General features: G+C 39.8%; 1 protein-coding gene across 1 annotated transcript in view; it reads left to right on the top strand.

Moving 5' to 3' along the window:
- LOC101959685 (complement C5) overlaps positions 1 to 22580 on the top strand; it is an 84179-nt gene that overhangs the window by 49054 nt on the left and 12545 nt on the right. Inside the window, exons 26-33 of the mRNA XM_005320908.4 lie at positions 3110 to 3269; positions 6183 to 6278; positions 7615 to 7786; positions 10989 to 11194; positions 13558 to 13710; positions 16423 to 16485; positions 17672 to 17753; positions 18903 to 18960. Coding sequence (XP_005320965.2) covers positions 3110 to 3269; positions 6183 to 6278; positions 7615 to 7786; positions 10989 to 11194; positions 13558 to 13710; positions 16423 to 16485; positions 17672 to 17753; positions 18903 to 18960 — 990 coding nt within the window. The remainder of the gene's footprint in view (positions 1 to 3109; positions 3270 to 6182; positions 6279 to 7614; positions 7787 to 10988; positions 11195 to 13557; positions 13711 to 16422; positions 16486 to 17671; positions 17754 to 18902; positions 18961 to 22580) is intronic.

The following is a 22580-nucleotide window of genomic DNA, read 5'->3' as shown; positions in this document are numbered from 1 at the left end:
AAAGGTTTTCAAAACTAGTAGCAAACTAGCTATCATTCTGCAACTTGCCTATTTCCTTCAACATTTAGTTTTTTAGGTCTAGCAACATAGGTAGATCTAGTACATTCCATTCATTGCATGCAGCATTATATTTTACAAATATATCACACATCATATGTTCCTTATCCATTCTCATTTGATGGACGATTTTTCCAATTTTCAGAAATTACACTCTAATGAGCATCTTCATATGTCTTTTTGCACACCTGCGAATTTCTATAGGGTGTATCCCCAGAAATGGAATTTCTGGGATGTAAGGCATGCACATTTTCAGTTTCATTACATTTTTGTCAGATTTCTCTTCAAGGCAGTTTCAAACATTCTTTTCCACTATACATTTTTAGTATACCAGATCCAATTGTAAAGCTGGAGGAGCTAAGCCAGCCTAAAAGAGCTTCTGGAGAAGGTCCAGAACAAAAGAAAGTCAAATAACCTACAATTTCTCCTTTCCTCCAAGTCACACTTAAATTTTGAATTTCAGAGCCATCTAGAAAAGACAGCTTAGTGAGAAGAGGACCCAAAAAAGCCTGAGCCAGATGCTCTTGCTTCATTATTAACTAGTGAAGAGCTGTCTAAATATCCATTCCTGGAGGACTCTGGGTCTGAGGCAACCCAGGACCAAACAGAGGCAGATACACTCACTTAGACCCACTGGACATAGCTGTAAGCCAGAACTATATTTAGGTGTGGTCCTCTAATTAATCCTTATACCAGATTCCAGGAGTGAGAACCTTTTTTCTCTTTATTGCTGTTGCCTTGAAACTGAAGCCCAAGGAGGGTGCATAAGTGGCCAGATAGCTAACAGATGGAGAGGGAGACTGGCCTAGAACTACACTTTCAGGCTTCTCTAGGCTGCTAACAGAAAAGACATTCCCAGAAGCTAGATTCCAAAAGAGCTCCAGTGAGGATTCTTTTTTTTTTTTTGTAGGGAGATGCTGGGGATTGAATCAGAGGCACTCAACCACCGAGTCACATCCCCAGCCCTTTTTTTTTTGTATTTTATTTAGAGACGGGGTACCACTGAGTTGCTTAGTGCCTCATTGTTTCTGAGGCTGGTTTTGAACTCACAACTCTCCTGCCTCAGCCTCCCAAGCTGCTGAAATTATAGGTGTGTGCCACCATACAAGGCCCAGTGAGGGTTCTTGAATATGGCCATCATGGAAGTGTTCCTCCTGCTTAGGAGCAAACCAGGGGATTGCAGGAAGAGAATCTCTCAATTCTTTTCCCTAAAAGTCAACAGAATAGAAAATGACCTTCTGATGTCATCAGAGGAAGATTAAGAAAAGGGACCCACATGGGGAGAGGCTGGGGCTGGGACTCAGTGGTAGAGCATTTGCCTCAGGCATATGAGGCACTGGGTTCGATCCTCAGCACTACGTAAAAAATAAATGAATAAGTAAAGATATTGGGTCCATCTGCAGCTTAAATTTTTTAAAAAAAATTAATAAAGCTATTGAAACAAAGATTAAGAACAACATAAAGACCCATAAATAGGTTCCTAGCTAAAATAGTTTCAGGCATCTGTACCAAAATACTGTAATATATAAAATCATCTGTGAAAGAATGAGGGAACTATGTTTTAATATAGACTCTAAGATATGTTATTAAATGAAAAAAGCCAAGTACAGGATAATGTAAATATACTGCTGCTTTGGTGTGGCTGGGATGGAAAGGTAACAGGGAGCTTTTTGTCTTGTCTTTAATATCTGGAAGGATCTATGAGAAAGAGTGGGGGTAGGGGGTGGATAGGAGGAAGATTCTTCGTTATCTATCCTTTTATGCATTTGGATTTTTGAATCATATGGAAGTTTTCCCTCTGAAAATTAATTACTTAAAATGCGTTTTTAAAAAAACAAATGATTTTGCAAAAGGCACAGAGGGGAAAGGAAGGGGGCCTGGGGAGAGGAAAGATGGTGGAATGAGATGGACATCATTACCCTGGGTATGTGTATGACTGCTCATATGGTGAGATGCTACATCGTGTACAACCAGAGAAATGAAAAGTTATGTTGCAATTGTGTACAATGAATCAAATTGTATTCTGTTGTCATTTATACCTAATTAAAATAAATTATTTTTTAAGTAAAAAAAAAAGCAAGTGAAAACAAATTAGATCTGGGATACAGTTCAGTTGGTAGAGTGCTTGCCTAGCATGCACAAGCCCTGGGTTTGATCCCCACTGCCATACACACACAAAAATATCTTATGGGTTGTGGCTGTAGCTCAGTGGTAAAGCATTTGCCCCCACATGATCCTCAGCATCACATAAAAATAAATAAAAATACTGTGTGTGCATCTACAACTAAAAAATATTTAAAAAAAGAAGAAAGCAAATTAAATAAACCTACAAAATTTTAAAGTGAGGGGAAGTGGAGTGGGGGAGTCAAGTGGTTTGAGTCTGGAATGTGGAGAGGCCAAGAGGGAGCGGCTCTTGGGCAGCTAGAAAGGAAAGAGATGATTGGGGAGGTCATGAATTCCATCCTGCCTAATAGCTCTGTGTTAGATCCTAACAGAGACTGAAATTGCTTTTTGTCTAAGCAATCCTGATGTTAAAAGTTCCTTGTGTCGTGGCAAGTTGTGTGTCAACAGCAGAGTTCAAGGGGAAGAAGTGAGATAAGACAATCCCAGGGGTGCTGGGAAAGGAAATTCAAGCCTTAGCGATTTAGATGCCAACACTGTGCAAATTTTACAACCTAGAATTTACAGTTTTACTCTTCCATGGCTTGTGTTCGTGCGTCAGTATCTTGAAATTATTTCTTTCACCTTGGTTTTCTTTAACCTTAGAAAGTTTTTTTTTTTTCCTTGTCATTGGGAATCAGTTTTAGCTTCTAGGCTAACTAACACTGTTGTAATCACAGAAGACATGCTGTTTGCATTTATTATTGACTGAATGTTTTGGAAATCTTTCAAATGTCTTATCACCTTGTAAAATGGTGACTTCCTTTGGAATTGTGTTTTAAATTTTTTACTTTCTTTGGAAGCATAAAATTGTATGAACTAACACACCCTGCAAATTGAAAGCCAAAAGGAATTCAGCATTCTAAATATTTATTTGATTTCTGTCTTAAAGGTTAACAGCTTTTGCTCTAAGAGTACTTGGACAAGTAAATAAATATGTAGAGCAGAACCAAAATTCCATTTGTAATTCTTTACTGTGGCTGGTTGAGCATTGTCAGTTGGAAAACGGATCTTTTAAGGAAAATTCTCAGTATCAACCAATAAAATTACAGGTAAGGAAGTCAAATATACAAATTAGCAATAATTTTATTTATGAATTTCATTCTCATTCTACTAGGGGAAGATGAAGAAAAGAGGAATAACATATATGTAATCTAGCAGGAAACTCCTCTTGTGAAGAGGCAAAGAATACTAAAGCCTTCCTATACTCTCTGAGATGGAGAGATCCTCAAATAGCCCATTGGAGGTCAGATAAGTGACTGGTAGAACAGGCATTTGTGGTTCACATGGGGTAACTTCCAGAGATCTCAGAATAAGTAAAATATACTAACTTGTCTACCTCCCTTTGGTATGGAATCTGTACCTAAAGTTCACAGACTTCTTGCAGATCAAGGTGTTGTCGTGAAAGATGAGACCTTCTTTAGACCCTGTTAATAAGAGAGATGGGGGTCAATTTATTTTAAAAAGCAAAAGGAAGAGTTTTCTGATATTAACATCTACTTACAAACTTGAATTACAAAGAAATTTCAATATCGCTCCAAGGTAGCTCAGAAATTCCTTCTATACCTTACATAAGATTCAACAGAATTTTTTATCTGCCTGCTCTTATCCATTCCCTTTCATATCAAGCACAAGTGACCTCCATGATTGACAGTGGATCTCATAATGGTCCCTTGTTATACCAATAGCAAAATATTGGACTCCCATGAGAAATGGGGGCAACTAACATCATCAAGGTGCTATTTGAACAGTAAAATACTATAGCACATTTATTTTTGAGATACCCACCCATCCACCCATCCAACCATCCACCCATCCACCCATCCAACCATCCACCCATCTACCCATCTACCCATCCATCCACATTCATTCAACAACCATCCACCGAGCACCTGATACATACCAGGGCCTATTTGGGCATGGTAGGATGGAAGAGCCGAGAAGAACGGACCCCGAATAGTATCCCTGACACAAAGAAGCTCATACACTGGTAGAGAAGGGAGGGTACCAATGCTAGCCTAAGCACTAGCGACTCTCATCAAGATATCTGTGGGTATGTTCACTAATGTACTTCATAGGAGTCAAGAGATATTTATTAAGTACGAGGTGGCAGGGACCCAGCCATGAACACAAGCAAAGTGGCCACTGCAGCCTCAGAGCTCAGGACCCAGCAGAGAAGTCAGACGAGTCTGTGGCACATACTAAGAAAAGGAAAAAAATAGTCCGGCATGGTGGCACACACCTGTAGTCCCTGTGACTCAAGAGGCCGAGATAGGAGGATCCCAAGTTCAAGGCCAGCCTGGGCAACTTGGAGAGAGCCTGTCTCAAAATAGACAGCAAAAAGGGCTGGAGGGGTACCTCAGTGGTACAGCACCCCTGGGTTCAACCCCCAGGACAAAAAAAAAAAAAAAGGAAGAAAAGAAGGGAGGGAGGGAGGGAGGGAGGGGAAGAGAAAAGGGAAAAATAGTTTCATCGGAAGCAGGGAATCTAACCTAGATGGGAGGAATTGGAAAACAATGGTTGACCAGGCTCCTGGGAGAAATAGGAGGGACACAAAAGGAGCGTTCCAAGCAGAGCCACAGCATGCCTGATGTTTTTCATCAGTATTAATAAATTTCTTTTTTTAACTAAAATTAAAATCGTATGTATTGATGGCATAAGGCCTGATGTTTTGGTGTATGTATACATTATAGAATGATTCAGTCAAGCTAATTAACATATGTATTATCTCACATTATTTTTTTTTGTTTTGGACTTTTTTATTGATATATATATAAGCAGATTATACAAGTATTCTTTTGTGGTGAAAACATTTAAAATCTAGTTCTTAGCAATTTTCTAATGACATACTACCTTGTTATTAACTATAGTCTGTTATACAATCAATCTTCTGTGTCTTTATTCTTCTTAGTGAAATTTTATCTTTTGCCAATCTCTCCCTAGTCCAGCCCTAGTCCTAGCCTTCATTACTGCTTCTATGAGTTCAACTTTATGATACTCCAAATATAAGCAATATTTGTCTTTCAATGACTGGCTGATTTCACTGAACATAATGTCCTCCAAGTTCATCCATGTTGTCACAAATGACAGGATCTCCTTCTTTTTAAAGGCTGAATAATATTCCACTGTGTGTATATATACACTATATTTTATGTATCCATGGATGGACACTGAAGTTGATTCCATATCTTGGCTTTTGTAAATAATGATGGAGGTAAAATGTATCTTAGAGATCTTGATTTCCTCTCTTTTGGACATATACCCAGTGGTGGTACTGGTAGATACTAATTCTGTATTTTAATTTTCTGAGAAACCTCATTCTGTTTTCCGTAGTAGCTGTCCTACGTGACATTCCCACTAACAGTGCTCAGAGGTCCCTTTTCTCCATGTCCTCTCCAACACTTTTTGCTAGTTGTCTTGCTCGTAGCATCCTAGCAGGTGTCAGGTAATATCATCGCACTGTGGTGTCAGTTTGCAATTCCCCCATGGTTGGTGACATTGAGGATTTTTTGTATACCTGTTATGCCTGGCATTTTGAATTGCAGAAGGAAAGAATGGGGAGGTGGTTCATTTAAAGAACCGGGACCTTGTGAGCTAGATGGTGAGGGTTAGGAAATAAAATTATGGGGTTGAATCTATTTCACTGAAGGTCTTATCAGCATTGCACTGGATTTTCACTACCCTTGGGGGAAAAAATACAGGTGAACGGAGACCAGGGCTTTGTAGAAGAGCTGGGATTTTCACGGGATCTTGAAGGAGGGGGAGAATTTGAGGATGGGAGGTGAAGACGTATCAGATGGGACTAGGAGGTGGGGCAGGGGAGACGGGCAACAGAAGGCCCTGGACTAGGAAGACCTGAGCTCATGGAGAAACGTGGAGTGCGTGAAGGGAGGGCAGGACGTGGGCCTCAAAGAAGAGATTAGAACCAGATCATTTTACTTTTTTAAAACATTGTTTATTTTTAGGGTACGTTGCCTGTGGAGGCTGGACAGAACACCTTGTATCTCACAGCCTTTGTTGTCATTGGGATTAGAAAGGCTTTTGACATTTGCTCCCTGCTGGTAAGTCAGAGTCTGCTTTCCTTCCATTTACTGCAGTGTGGGGAAGCCACCAATCAGAGGACACTTAGAAAAAAAGTTTCTTTTCCTCCTTTTTCACATTACTTGAAAATAACTTGAACTCTAGAATCAAAGGCTTTCAAAACTATAATAGCTATTAGAGACTACATCCTTTCAACTACTTGAGACTTCAGAAGATGGATGCCTGTGAATAAGGTGAATGTAATCATCCTGTGGCACACAGTACAAAATTGTAGAATTGGGACAATAATGGGGACTGTGAAGGACTGACCCAGTGTCTCCAGCTCCCCTCTCTTACTGTACATATTGCTGTATGCTTGTTGCCATTAAACTCAGTAACTGAAGCTCTTTGTAACATGCAAGTACTTGGGCCACACAAGCACAGGTCTGCTCCTTTGGGCTGTTCTGTTTTGCTTGCTTGGAAGCTGAGGGGAATAAAGAGGATCCTCCTACTTGAACCAACATAGATGCTTCCAGAGGCTAATGGAGATGCTCTCTTGGTGTGGGAAGAGCTAGATCCCAGAGCTAAGGTTAAATCTCCTATCTGCACAGCAGAATTCAATGAGACATGTCCTTCAATCTAGGAGACGGAACCGAGATGGAAAAAACCAAGGGTATTTGCAGAACCTGAACCTGAACAGAAACAGTTTTAGTTTGTTTAATAAACATTTGCATTTACACTTACACCAGATAACCAGGTGCCTAGAGGACCAGGTGGCACCTGCAGCCATGAGTGGGAGAAGCATGTGTGGAGGGGGGAGGATGAGCCACAGGGGATGCCAGCCAGGTACTCCAGACTCTCGTTCATAGTCACTCTTCCAGTGGTGTCAGCCCAAAGTGATAGAAGTCTTTTCCCAGGAATTCATAGGACCGGAAAGTACTTTGGCAACTGGGCTCTCTTTTCTGCTGTTTATAGTTTTACTTATTTTTTTAGCATAATTTCTTTTGAACACACGCACCTGTCTCCACTCTGCTGAAAGGGAAGGGGACAGTTGTGTCTGTGCTCGGTGCTTCTTTCCAGAGGTCAGGCCTGACGTTGAAGTCAGAAACTTAAGGGACAAAAATCTCTAAAAGGAAAGTGGGAATTCAGAGGTGAAAAGCCTGACCTGATTTGGACAACCATGTCTCTTCCAAGTTAGGCTCTTCCCCTTCTCTCAGAAGGGATTGCTTTGCTGAGACACTGTCCGTTTCCATTCAGTGGTGTCCTCCCACCCCTCGTCTCCCCTGTCCTGATGGTGCTCCCCGAGAGCTGTGCTCATCAGTTGACAGGATGGTGCTTGACCAAGCAAACTTGAGTTTCTTCTGCTCTTGTTTCCAGAAAATCAACACAGCCCTAGAAAAAGCGGACTCCTTCCTGCTTGAAAATGCCCTCCCGCCCCAGAACACCTTCACCCTGGCCATTGTGGCCTATGCTCTTTCCCTGGGAGATAAAACACACCCAAGGTTTCGTTTAATTACTTCAGCCTTAAAGAGAGAAGCTGTGGTTAAAGGTGAGACTAATCCTGCACAGTTACTCAGCAAATGTTTACTAAGCACATAGAGTCTGCAAACTTGGGGAAGTGGGTGGCTACAAGGTTGAGCAAGACCCAGTCCCTGCTCTCAAGGAGCAGTCGTTACGCTGCAATGCACCAAGTGTTGATATTCGTTTATTTATTCATTCACTCAGTAAGTATGTATTCATTCTTTCATTCAAATAATGTGTCTTGGGGGGGGTGCTGAGGTTGTGGCTCAGTGGTAGAGCGCTTGCCTAGTATGTGTGAGGCACTGGGTTCAATTCTCAGCACCACATTTAAATAAATAAAACAAAGGTCCATTGACAACTAAAAAATATTTTTTTTAAATGTGTGTTGAGTGTCTTAGGGGCACTTTCTATGTGCCAGGCATTGTCCTAGGCTCTAGAAATAAAGAAAACAGACCCCAAAGGAAAAAAAATCTAGCCCTTATGAAATGCACATTCCACTTGGGGAGAGACAAACATGATACAAAAATAAAACTGTGAACAGGTTGGTAATAACCGATATGAAGAAAAATAAGGCAGGAAAAGAAGTTATAACAAGGGTAAAGGTTGGGATTTAAGGTAAGATGTTTCAGCTTAATCCTCACAGAGCAGATGGTGCAGCTGTGTGTCACTTAACAGTGGGGTGCGTATTAGTTTCACCATTGTGTGAACAATAGAGTATATTTACACGATCATAGATGGCATAGCCTGGTACACACTCAGGTCATATGGTACATGCTGTTGTATAAGCAGCCCATGATTAACTGAAACATATCATACAGCACGTGACCGCATGCGAATAAAGACCTGAAAGGACGTCAGGAAGCAAGCCCTGTGGCTGCTAGAAGGATGTTTCTGGTGAACAGAGAGCAAGCACAAATGCCCCAAGGCATGAGCCTGCCTGGTGCCCCAAGAGTAACCGGAGGCCAGTGTGACCATGGGAAAGTTGAGATGAGGAGCAGGAAGGGAGGTCAGGGGGGAGTGAGAGAAGGTTGTGTAACACACTGGAGGCCACTACAGGGACTTTTCAGGATTCTGTGTACAATGATTAGGACACTTGCCTTAGTCCAGTTTCTGTTGTTAGAAGGCGAGAGACCAGTTAATTTATAGAGGAGAAAAGTTTATTTGGGCTTACAGTTCTGAAGTCCAAGAGCATGGTGCCAGCGCTTGCTCAGCTTCTGATGGAACCCTCTGGTGGAAAGCAGATGAGCAAGTGGGCACATGTGGAAAGAGAAAAGGGGACTGAACTCCTGGGATAGCTCATCCATTCCCCTGAGAAAAAGCATTAACCTATTCATTAACTCCACCTCCATGACCCAAACACTCCTCTTTAGGCTCCACCTCCCATCCCTGCTGCATGGGGGACCAAGCCCCATCATGAGCTTTGGGGATGACAAGCCATATTTAAACTGTACAGCACCCAAGCAGGCTGGTGAATGGAAGGTGAAATCCAGCCTGTGCTCTACTCCTCAAGGTATGCACCGTGGTTTTGACAGCAACCTCCATCCACAGCAAGGGGTGTCTGTGTCTCATTCATGTCAAAGTGCTATAGGGCCAGAGGGCACCCCAGAACTTTAACTTCCACTTAGAGTAAGAAGGGAAGCCACTGGAGGATTTTGAGCAAAGAAGTGGTTGATCTGCTTATATTCTACCAGGTAGCAAAAGTCATCAGCTTGGTTAGACAAAAAAGTATTTTTATTAGTTGTTGATGAACTTTTTTATTTTATTTACTTGTTTGTATGTGGTGCTGAGAATCAAACCCACTGCCTCACACATGCTAGGCAAGCACTCTATCACTGAGCCACAACCCCAGACCTTTGGTTGGACACTTTGAGCCCTCTCCTGGATGGAATTTTATAAAAATTTCATTTTTAAATTAGGTCTATGGCCTTCTACAAAGCTTCACTCTGTCATCACTGAAAAATGACTATATTTTATCACATACCTCCAGACCTCTTGTAAACTACTTCAAAAATCACACAAAAGAAACATCTTCCATATTATGATATGGATCAGAAAATCATAGAATTTAAGAGCTAGAAAAGAACTTTATAATTAAAATAATGTTCAAGCTGGAAGTTTCTTTCAGAACCTAAACTAAATCTTTCATTTCAAATGTAGCAAAGGGATAGGAAAGTATCTTGTTCAAGGTCATGAAAATAATGTAATTAATGAGTTGTAAACAGACACATGAAACTTTTTACTAACCATCAAAAATGATTTCAAGGTTTTTAAAAAATGTAATAATAATTTGTTCCAAAAAGGATTCAAGGTGACTAGTTTACTTGACTAAAGCAATTATATATATATATATATCATATTATATAATACATTTATATATTATATAATATATTTTATATACTATATATACACACATATATGTATACATATTATATATAATATGGATGTATATTATATATAATTTAGAATCTATGTTATGAAAAGTGCTGCATATATGAAATTCCCTTTGGTACTTTAAATTGGAAGAAGATAATTAAAGATCTAATAAGGATGTGGGTAGAATCTAATAATTCCCAATATGTGGATTTTTTTCCTTCAGGGAGAAAGGTTCTCCAATTTACTTTGTAGTGTCAATAATAGTAGTGATCTTTTCTGTGTGCATGGTGCTTTCTGGTTTACAGATATTTTTCCCATTTAGAATCTCATTTAAGTTTCACTGCATGGAAGAAAGTATTATCTACCTGAAGTACCAGGAGATTGACCAAGGGAACTTGCCCAGATTGACAGAGGTGTTAATCCTAGAGGAGAGACTGGCACCTGGGTCTGTTAATCTCCAGCTTATTGCATTTTCCACTCCACTGAACCACCTCGCCCTGGTCCATGTGGCCTTTCCACATTGACCTTTACAAATAAAGACAAGTAACACTTGTCATAAGTGGTCTCATTTTGTATCAGACCCTTGAGGAATGTCTTCATATAAAGAAAATCAGAGGGTCTGGAATTGTGGCTCAGCGGTAGAGCGCTCCCCTAGCACGGGCGGGACCCGGGTTCAATCCTCAGCACCACATAAAAATAAAGGCATTGTGTTGTGTCCATCTACACCTAAAAAATAAATATTAAAAAAAGAAAGAAAGAAAATCAGAAACTTCTAGGAATGAGAAGGCGATAATATACTCACTACTAAAGTGGTGTCATATTCACATTTTTAATCCTCTGTGATGTGTTGATATCAGGTAATCCACCCATTTACCGCTTTTGGAAAGACAATCTCCAGCGTAGAGACAGCTCCACACCTAACACGGGCACGGCAGGTATGGTGGAAACCACCGCCTACGCCTTGCTCACCAGCCTCAGCCTGAAAGACATGAATTATGTCAAACCCATCATCAAATGGCTAGCGGAGGAGCAGAGGTACGGAGGCGGCTTCTACTCCACCCAGGTAGTACTTTTGTGGCTTCTTTTATCCTCCTGTAGACATTTTTATTGTTGCTCACACCACACATTCCACACTTATTCTGGCCTCCATGCTTTGCCCACCAAATGAGCACACTATAGATAAAAGTAAATGTTTAGAAGTGAAGGCCCCCTGGAGCCATCTGCATTGATATCCTTACTATGTGGAGAGGGAAGTGAGCCCAGGGAGTTTCCTCAGGGCATTAGTGGCAGACCCTAACTCAGGACTTCCATCTCCCAACTAAGCCCAGGGATTCCTTCCTAATTCTTAGAGACCATGAAAGCCTTGTAAGTTCTTTTAAAAAAATAATAATTTGTTCCAAAAGGATTCAAGGTGACTGGTTTACTTGACTAAAGCAATAATGTGTGTGTGTGTATATAATTACATATATACTATATATGTATATATACATATTATATATATATATATATATATATGTATACATAATTATATCACATCCTATGTAACATAGTCTTTACCATGTAGTCAAAGGTACCCTTACCCTTCCCTGCAGAAAACAACTAAAAAGTAAGAGAAACACTGATTGTTATATTTACCTACCTATCAATTATTTGAGTATGTATATTTTATATTCTATTATGTAGTTGTATAAAATACAGTCATGTGCCACAAAATATCATTTCAGTCAATGAGAGACCACATATACAACAGTGGTTCCAGGGAGCCCTGAAAAATTCCTGTTCCCTAGTGATGATGTGCTTATCATAATGTCATAGTGTAACATGTTATTCACATGCCTGTGGTCACGCAGGTAAAAAACAAACCTATTGCACTACCGCTCATATAAAAGCATAGCAATACAATTATGCACTTAATACTTGATAATAAATGAGTATGTTACTGGTTTTGTCTATTTATATACTATACTTTTATTTTGGGTGCTGGGATTATTAAATCTTGCACCTTGAGCTTGCTAAGCACAAACTGTACACTGACCTACACCCCCACCCCTATAGTACACTTCTTATTACTTAAAAGCATACTCACTCTACTTACAAAAACCTCACACACATCTTGTGTTTACCACATCTCTTCATTGCATAAAGAGGCCACGTTGAGTGATTGTCCTATACCTAGGTTTGTGTGAGTATACTCTGTGATGTTTGTACAATGATGGAATTGCCTATATTCTATATTCAAAATTAAGCTGAAATATTGACATCTTTTCTGCCCCCTGAATGTTTAGATAATGATGACATGTGTATATCTACATATATTTATAGATATATGTAAATATACAGTTCAGGGATCCTGAAGGATTAATCTAGTAATCATCTAATGGATTTGTCTTGAGGACAACTGTAGGCTTAGGAGAGGGGAAAAAATGCCCTACTGATTAGCACTGGCTTCCACAGGCATGCACAAAGAGAGTAGCTGTGTATGTAACATCTCTGATCTAGCCACATTTCTTCATTTTATAGGTAAGGAAGATGAAACCCAAAATGATAAATTTACTCATTTATTCTTCAACAAATATTTCTTGAGTAGCTATCATATGTACCTACTAAATGCAATAGATATTGTATCCATCAGTTTTTTGCTGCTAGAACCAGATACCACAGAGTAGGCGGTTTATACTGAACAGAAATGGATTAGCTCATGGTTTGGGAGGCTGGGAAGTAGAAGATTAAAGTGCCATCATCTGGCAACTGGCAAGGGCCTTCCTGCAGCATCATCCCTTGAAGGAAGGCAAAGAGGTCAAGAGAAGGAAAGAAAGAGAACAATCACACACAAAAGAGGGTCAAACTCATACTTATAAGGACAAAAATGGCATTAATCCATTAGTGAGGGTGGTTCTCCCATAGACCTAGATATTTCTCATTAGAATCCATCTCCAACATTGCCACACTGGGGATTAGGTTTCCAATCTGAACCTGGGGACTCAATCAAACCATCGCAGATACCAAGATACAGTATTCACTCACTCCATGAATCATATGACAGAGAGGGAGGTCACTAACTATAAAGAAAAGTATTTTAACTAACTACAAATAAAAGTATAACAAATGGAGATGGGTGCTAAAAACGGAAGAAAGGAAACACTAAAACAGGGAATATTGGGAAGGGAAAATAGAGTTGGGGGCATTCAGCAGAGTGACTTGTCCGAGGTTACCTGAACAGAATATGTAGAGAACCCAGGTCTGAGACCACACTTACTTCCTGTTCCTACAAACAGCAGCATCCTTCCACCTCCACAATGGTTGCACTTGGGCACTGGAGTTTTGCCTCCAACAACGATGATGCACACATTCATAAGGAAGGGCATTTGTCAAACGGGGGGATGTAAATAAGCTCAATGTGATTCATGCCTTGCTGGTTGTTGATAGGATACAATCAATGCCATCGAGGGCCTGACAGAATATTCACTCCTGGTTAAACAACTCCAATTGAATATGGACATCAATGTCTCCTACAAGCACAAAGGGGACTTCCACCATTACAAGGTGACCGAAAAGAATTTCCTTGGGAGGCCAGTAGAGGTAAATAAAGATTTTTTTCATAATATTTCACCATGGGATAAGACCACCAAAATCATCTGTCCTGCCCTTACTGTACAAATGTATTTATGAACCATTTAAACATATGCTGAGTACCTGGGGTGCCTTAAGGAAGAGTGCCTGTTATATCGTGAGTGCTGGGGACTCCAAAGTAAAACCCAAAGAACCTGTGTACTGGGGAAAGAGAGTCAGTTAAGCAGACAGAGAAAATGAAGAGCCTCAATAAATCTGTGGAAGTTCCAAGCGGGGGCCTCCTGATCCAGGCTGAAAGATGGGGTCATAGTCTTAACATGCCCAAATGTGTGGCTCAGATCTGGAACAATCGGAGTGAGGTAGCCAGGCAAAGAGAAGGGAAGAACATTCCAGATATAGGTATGTCACACACAAAGGTTCAGTTGCAGAGTGGGAGAGCAGAAATGGAAGACTCCTGGTGGTTCTTTTGGCCTCAGTCCTATATGCAGACTGTAACCAGGTAGGAATTGGCCTTTAGGTCCCCAAACTCCTTGCTTCATGTCCTTTGCTCCTAATGGATTTTTAAAAGTGAAAACTTTAATGACTTATGAAAATTTCCCAAAGACAAGGACACACTGGGGGAAAGTGGGTTCTGTATTACTATTAGCACTCAGTATGCAGATGCTAACATTTACTTTTCTAATTATTATGTTTGTATTATTAAGCATATTTAAAGATACAGATAATTGGGATAGTCCTCACTGTCTACATCCTCCACAATTCTATGCTTGTGAAAAATATTAAATAGGCATAAAAAATAAAAATAAAATTAATGCAAAAATTGCAAACCAGTGGCCCATAATTTTAAAAAGATACAGACCTGAATACAGGTCTATGTCAACATTTAAAGATCCAGAGATTTCAAATACAAATATGATTATCAGCTTCCCTTAAAAAAATCAAAAGATCAGGGTTGGGGTTGTGGCTCAGTGGCAGAGCGCTGGCCTCGCACATGCGAGACCCTGAGTTCGATCCTCAGCACCACATAAAAATAAATAAGTGAAATAAAATATTTTAAAAAAGAAAATCAAAAGATCAGTGATAGGGCTCTAGGCATTGATTGGCATGTCATTTTTAATTTGCTAATTTTCACTAGTCACATGAAATATGCATTTATGTCCTCACTAGCTTCACTCAGCCTCTGTAATCATTTGCTCTTATGGTCCTTAGTTTATGAATGTGTCTCCTGTTCTTGAGACACATTCATTTAATTATTGGTTTTTGTTTGGTTTTGTTTGCTGTTTTGTTTCTGTGGTGCTGGGTCCTCACTCTTACCAGACAAGCCTTCTACCACTGAGCCATCCCCATCCCACCCCTGAGCATTTAAAACTCACCAGATTCACATTCTGAGTCCAAGTTCTAATGAGAAGCTATCAGCCTAAGGATCCTAGTGGGCTTGTTTGACGTAGCTGGAAGTGCTTTTCTCCATAGGGGTAATTTTGTAAGAGTCTCTGGTCATCTTAAAATACCTTGAACCTCAGCCCAGAATGCTGCTTCCATGTGAAATCTGGGCTGTTATTATCTAGTTTGGAATTCTGTACACACGCTCTTCTTTAAACATGTTACATGAAATGAAAGGTCATTGAATAAGTGCGGAAATTTTCGTTTAAATTAAGTGAACCGAGGGCTCGGGCTGGGGCTCAGAGGGAGAATGCTCGCCTGGGATGTGTGAGGCACTGGGTTTGATCCTCAACACCACATAAAGTAAAATAAAGACATTGTGTCCACCTATAACTAAAAAATAAATATTTTTTTTAAAAATTCAAAATAAAATGAAATAAAATAAAATAAATCAAGTGAAATGAGTTCTTTAGTATAAGATTCTCCTATTCTTTAATGTGACTCAGGAGCGAGGTGGGCCCATTGCCCAGCATTTCCCAAATGTATTTGTGTCCATAGAAACCCTTTTTTCTAGCTTTCCAGTTAATGTGGCAAGATTCTGTCAGGTAGAATAGGAAAGCTGGCCAATTTTCTTAAGTCTCCTAACATTTGAGAAAAGGATGACAAACCTGAATGCACCCTGGATCCTTTTTGCACTTGTGTGCTAAGCATGGGTCAGGGGAGGCTACAGACTGACACTTCGGCCCTTGCTCAGCATGACCTCTCCCAGGCTTTCCACGAATTGGGAATTTAAAGGATAGAAATTCTCTCGAGAGGAGAATTACTTAACTGAGTTCTTGTCTTCATTTCCTCCTAGTAGGTTGGGAAGGAAAGCAACAGCAGCGATGGGTTTAGAAGGCTTGAGTGGGGTGCCAGGAGTTTGGACAAACAAGGCCAGAGACAAGTGGGAGGAAATAAGCCATCAAGAGGTGGAAGAGGGCCACCATGCTAATGAAAGCATCCTCCATTGGCACATAGGATGCCCTTTCCTGAGCTAGAAACTTAGCTGACTGGCAAAAGGAAATGAAGACCCAGGTTTACTATGATCATCTGTAACAGTAATGCAACCAAAAAGGACCTCTGACATGAATGAGCTGTCATTCAAGAGAGCTCAGGCATCTTGCTTACATATGGAATGCAAGGGGTGAGCTCCAGCAGCTTTTAGTGCCAACTATGGGCATATGTCTTATCCATTGACTCTCACCAGGGCTCTGAGAGGAGACTGGCAGGTGTCAGTCAATTCTTTTATTTGCTCCATCCTCTCTCCCTATTGAATAATAAAAAAGCCTGATTTCTTTCCAGGTGCCTCTCAATGATGACCTTGTCATCAGTACAGGATTTAGCAATGGCCTGGCTACAGTACATGTAAGTATTTAACTGGAAGTCAGTAGGGAGCTGTGTCTCTATTTGTACTAGGTAACGTAAAAGTTAAGGACTTTACCACAAAGTCACAGAAATTTGAACTTGTATAACCATGACTAAAATAGGATTCAGAGAATTATCTAATTCTTTCTAGCTATCTTGACAGCTCTTCACACAATTTATTTTTGATAATGACATGTTAATCCTTATATGCATACCTTTTATATATTTGTGGAAATTATATATACCTAATTACACAGTCATGTAACGCATAATGACATTGCTGTCAATCCTGGGACCACATAGACAATGGTCTTATAAGATTATATCACCTAGTGATGTCATAGCTGCCTAGCTTTTGTAAGTAAACCCTGTGATATTCACACAACATCAAACGGCCTAATGACTATGTGGTACATGACTATGTATGGACCTATAACTTTTTTATGAGTGCTTCATACATTGTGCATGTATGTATGTTTTCTTTGGTTAGTAACATGTCGCATCTTGTTTATCCAACCTGTTTGAGGATTGAAGTATTATACATCAAGGTTGAAGTTTCTTCTATTTTAGCCATTTTTGTGGTTACAAGTTTTTCTAATTTATTTACATATATCCTTGCAGTCTTAAGCTGTGTGCTCTGAGCTGAATTTAAAATTCTATTGGTGATTTTAATTTTGTTCTTACCTTGGGTCCATTTATTCCTTCAAGGTCTGATTATAGATTGCCTGAGGAAGGGGTGGTCCTTTTCTGCCATCCTGGTTGCTCTCACTGTGTCTACTTCTGGCAGTTCCCTCACCCACCCAACACACCTTGCCTTGATGGTGTATGGGCTAGTGTAAAACCACACTTCCTAGCCTTGTAGGGTCATGTGTAAAATTAAAGCGCCCAAGCTCCGGGACAAGGCCCTTGGGAATTTTCTATAGTGTAAGGTGCTCAGACCAAGAATGTACCTGGGCAAAGGTCATTTTTTTGTTTGTTTGTTTACTTTGGGCTTCCCAGCTATGTTTCAGGTTTGGAGTTTGCTGCAAGTTCAGCTGCTGGGAAATGAGTCGTTAGTGTCCAACATTCATACTGGATTCTGAAAACAAAACTTCAAGCACCCCGTTTACGTCAGCAGGACTGCCATGATACCTTTTTTATTTTGCCATTTTAAATAGAACCTTCTTGTTTCCATGTCTCCATGTAGGTAAAAACGATAGTCCATAAAACCAGCACCTCTGAGGAAGTTTGCAGCTTTTATTTGAAAATTGATACCCAGGATATTGAAGGTAAAACAAAATGACTTACTTGTAATTTTGGCTAAACATAAAGAATGTCAAAAAAGAGAGCTTTCCTGGTTAGGAAAAATGTCTCACTAAAGAAACAAAATGTCTTAACCCAATTCTTAAGCAGGCTAATATCCACGTAAACATTACTGCAATTATAATAGGCGTAACTCTTTAATAACAGTTGGAAACTAACATTAAATAATCTAACAACTAACCTAAATTCATTCACTATTGTTGAAGTTGTTTTGATCCTGTTACTTTTAAGGATTGTAATTAGTTGTAAAGCTGCAGAAAGGTCTAATTCCTTTTAATCCCCTTTACTTCTGTGCCAGCATTTCATTTAGGACCTTGAATTCTCTTTTAACCCTGTGAATTTTTCCATCCCTAGCTGTTCTGCTGGACTCCAAGGGATCCAGCAAATGCACAATCCTCTGCCTCCATCTTTACCTTGTTCTTCTCTGCAGTATTCACAGTCCTCATTGTCTTTTTCTTCCCCCACCCCTCCTCAATGTCCTCCTCCAACTCCTCCAACTCCTCCTCTCCCATCCCCCATCTTCTCTTCCTCCTCCTCCTCCCTCTCTTCTATCTCCTCCTCCTCCTTTTCCTCCCCCTCCTCCTTTTCTTATGTTCCTTTCTTTTTTTCCACCTTTGTAACCTGTGGCCCTCCCAAGCCTCTATTAATTGGATCTTACTTCCCTGTCCAAAATCAAGTCCACTTGCAGGCTCCAAACCACTTCCTTTGACCTTTGCCCCAGGGTCAGAGCCTTGCTGCTGCCTCTGTCCTGATGGCTTCCATTTTGGCTCAGTTTCTACCAGCTTTCTTGCAACCACCAGCAAATGCAGCCATTGGCTCTTCCTCCTTCCGAATCTCCCAGACACATTGCCAATATATACTTATCTTAAATGTCGTCTTCCTTAAATTATAAGTTCTTTGAGAGCAAAGAGCTGTTGTAATTATTTAAAGATTTCCTGATGTTGCCCATAGCCATGAATTTCATTGAAATCACCAAAAGTGCCAACTTCCAAATGTCAAATCATTTTGAAGTATGTTCAGAGACTTGATCGTTAACGATTCTGTTCTGACAGGTTCCAAGACAACTCAAAACACTTTGCTTCACATTTGCTCATTTGTTCCTTTGTTTGTACTAGCATCCAGCTACAGTGGCTTCCGTGACTCAGGATACAAGCGCATTGTAGCCTGTGCCAGGTGAGCCATTTCCACAAGACGAGTGTGGAGTTCAAGGTCTCGATTTTATCATAGTATTACTTCTTTGTATCTTTTTGAATCTTAAGAAGTCCAGAAGATATGAAATTGTTCAATTTTTTTTAAATGGCAAAATTTAACAGGTTTTACTCTATAGCTACTTATTATAAAGAACAACATGGGTTCTCCTCGATTTTTTGTTTAAACAATATAATAACTTTTTCAGTCTTTCAGAGAGTGGAGATATGATGCATTAGGAAAAGAAAATGCAAAAGAGTCTCCCATTAGCAGTTCCTGCCCTCTTAGAAAAATAATTCATTCAACCGAGTCCCTGGCCACTATCAGCCAGTGGTTCTCAACCCAGGCTGCACATTAAAGTCAGAAGTTTCCGAAATGACCAAAGCTCACACCTCACCCCAGAGGCCATTCTAAATGGAGCCAAAGTTGAGAACCTTCTATGTTAAACCATCTGTGACTGGACCCAGGGTCCTAAATTGGCTATTGTCTTAGTTTCCTATAGCTGTTAAGTAATAATTTGCTGCAAACTTTATGACAATTCAAATTTATTCTTCTACATGTCTAGAAATCAAAAGTCCTAAAATCAAGGAGTAGGTAGGGCTGTTTCTCCTGGAGGCTCTAGAAAAGAATCCATTTCTTTGCCTTTTCCAGATTCTAGGGGCTGCCTGTGTCTCTTGGCTTGTGGCCTCTTCCTCCATCTTCAAGGCCAGCATCTGAGCTTTTCCAGTTGCCTTTCCTCACTCTGATGCCCGCTTTCATCATCACATCCCTCTCTGACTCTTCTGCTTCTTTCCCTGTAAAAGACCCGCGATTCTATTATGCCCACCCAGATAATCCTCCCAAATCTCCCTACCTCAGATCCTTAATTTAATCATATTTATAAAGTCCCTTTTGCCACATAAACTTAACATATCCCAGGTTTGGGGGATTAGGACATGGACATGCCTGGGGAGCCATTAGTCTCTTACCAAGCCACCATCCTCAAATGTTTGTGAACATGTGTGCTGATTTTGAAAATATGCAGGTATTTTTGGCTTCACTAAGAGTGCATCAGTTAGTGGTGGAAGCAAGGGCTGGACCTAGTCTCCTTCCCTCTCCTCTCCAGGCCCCTGTCATGTTCTGTCTCCTTAACTCTTGGTATTGTCAACAACAGTGGTATCTGTGGGAGGTGCTTTGCTGTTTTTACTTGTAATCACACATGATACCAAAGCCCTCCATATGGACATCTTGGACATTCAGAGGGGCTGGGTAACATTAGATTTAAAGAGGGCTTTGGGAATACTGTAGAAATAGACTGATTTTAGAAATAGACTAAGACCCAAAGATGTAATGTAAGCTGCCAAGTTCTCACAGTTAGATGCAGAGCCAGGGGCTCATGTCCCTGACCCCTGACACTCAATTCAGTATCTAAACCAATTCTGTCAATCAGTGCAATCTGAGACCATTGATCCCCAAAAACAGCAATTCTTTTCCACTGCCTCCCAGCCAGCTGTTTACATTCTTCTTTTTTTTTAAGCATTAAATTAGATGGTATATTTATTTTTTTAATTTTTTTTAATTTTAATTTGATCATTAACAATTCAAGGAGAATGTATTACAATTCATATTGCGCATACAGAGCACAATTTTTCATATTTCTGGTTGTATACAATGTATATTCACACCATTTGTGTCTTCATACATGTACTTAGGGTAATGATGTCCATCTCATCCCATCTTTTTTACCCGCTTGCCCCCTCCCCTTCTCTTCCTCCCCTCTGCCCTATCTAGAGTTCATCTATTCCTCCCATGCTCCCCCTCCCAACCCCACTATGAATCAGCCTCCTTATATTAGAGAAAACATTTGACATTTGGTTTTCTGGAATTGGCTAACTTCATTTAGCATTATCTTTTCCGACTTCATCCATTTACCTGCAAATGCCAATGGTTATATTCTCTTTTATTGTTGAGCAATGTTCCATTGTGTGCATATACCACATTTTCTTTATCCATTCATCTATCTGAAGGGCATCTAGGTTGGCTCCACAGTTTAGCTATTGTGATTGGGCTGCTATAAACACTGATGTGGCTGTGTCCCTGTAATATGCTGTTTTTAAGTCCTTTGGGTATAGACTGAGGAGTGAGATAGCTGGGTCAAATGGTGGTTTCATTCCCAGTTTTCCAAGGAATCTCCATACTGCTTTCCAGATTGGCTGCACCGTTTTGCAGTCCCACCAGCAATGTATGAGTGTGCCTTTTTGCCCACATCCTCCACAATACTTATTGTTGTTTGTATTCTTAATAGCTACCATTCTGACTGGAATGAGATGATATCTTAGAGTAGTTTTGATTTGTATTTCTTTAATTGCTAGAGATTAAATATTTTTCATATATTTATTGATTGTATATCACCTTCTGAAAAGTGTCTGTTCATGTCCTTGGCCCATTTATTGATTGGATTATTTGTTTTGAATTCTTTATATACCCTAGAGATTAGTGCTCTATCTGATGTGTAAGTGGTAAAAATTTGCTCCCAAGTTGTAGGTGCTCTATTCACCTCACTAATTGTTTCTTTTACTGAAAAGAAGCTTTTTAGTTTGACTCCATCTCATTTATTAATTCTGGATTTTAATTCTTATGCAATAGGAGTCTTATTAAGGAAGTCGGGGCCTAATCTGATATAACAGGAACATATCTCAACATTGTAAAAGCTATCTATGCTAAGTCCCAAGCCAACATCATTTTAAATGGAGAAAAATTGAAAGCATTTCCTCTAAAAACTGGAACAAGACAGGGATGCCCTTTTTCACCACTTCTATTTAACATAGTTCTTGAAACATTGGCCAGTGCAATTAGACGAAAGAAATTAAAGCGATACAGACAGAGAAAGAAGAATTCAAATTAGCACTATTTACCAACAATATGATACTATAACTAGGAGAGCTAAAAAATTCCACCAGAAAACTTCTAAATTAGTAAATGAATTCAGCAAAGTAGCGGGATACAAAATCAACACCCATAAATCAAAGGCATTTCTGTTTATCAGTGACAAATCCTCTGAAGGGGAAACGAGGAAAAATACCCCATTTACAATAGCCTCAGAAAAAAGTAAAATACTTGGGAATCAACCTAACAAAATAAGTGAAAGACCTCTACAACAAAAACTACAGAATGCAAAAGAAAGAAATTAAAGAAGATCTTAGAAAATGGAAATATATCCCTTGTTCTTGGATAGGCAGAATTAATATTGTCAAAATGACCATACTTCCAAAAGCACTATACAGATTTAATGCAATTCCAATCAAAATCCCAATGACATTCCTCATAGAAATAGAAAAATTTCTATTCAAATTCCAAATAGAAAAAGCAGTCATGAAATTCATCTGGAAAAATAAGAGACCCAAAATAGCTAAAGCAATCCTTAGCAGGAAGGGTAAAGCAGGTGGCATCACTATACCAGACCTTAAACTATACTACAGAGCAAGAGGAACAAAAACAGCATGGTATTGTCACCAAAACAGACTGGTAGACCAATGGTATAGAATAGAGGACACAGAGATTAACCCACATAATTACAATTATCTTATATTACACAAAGACACCAAAAACGTACATTAGAAAAAAGT

The sequence above is a fragment of the Ictidomys tridecemlineatus genome, chromosome 4 (genome assembly GCF_052094955.1).
Source record: "Ictidomys tridecemlineatus isolate mIctTri1 chromosome 4, mIctTri1.hap1, whole genome shotgun sequence".
Lineage (NCBI taxonomy): Eukaryota > Metazoa > Chordata > Mammalia > Rodentia > Sciuridae > Ictidomys > Ictidomys tridecemlineatus.
The sequence above is the reverse complement of the archived record's forward strand: the minus strand, read 5'-3'. Positions and strand labels throughout refer to the sequence as shown.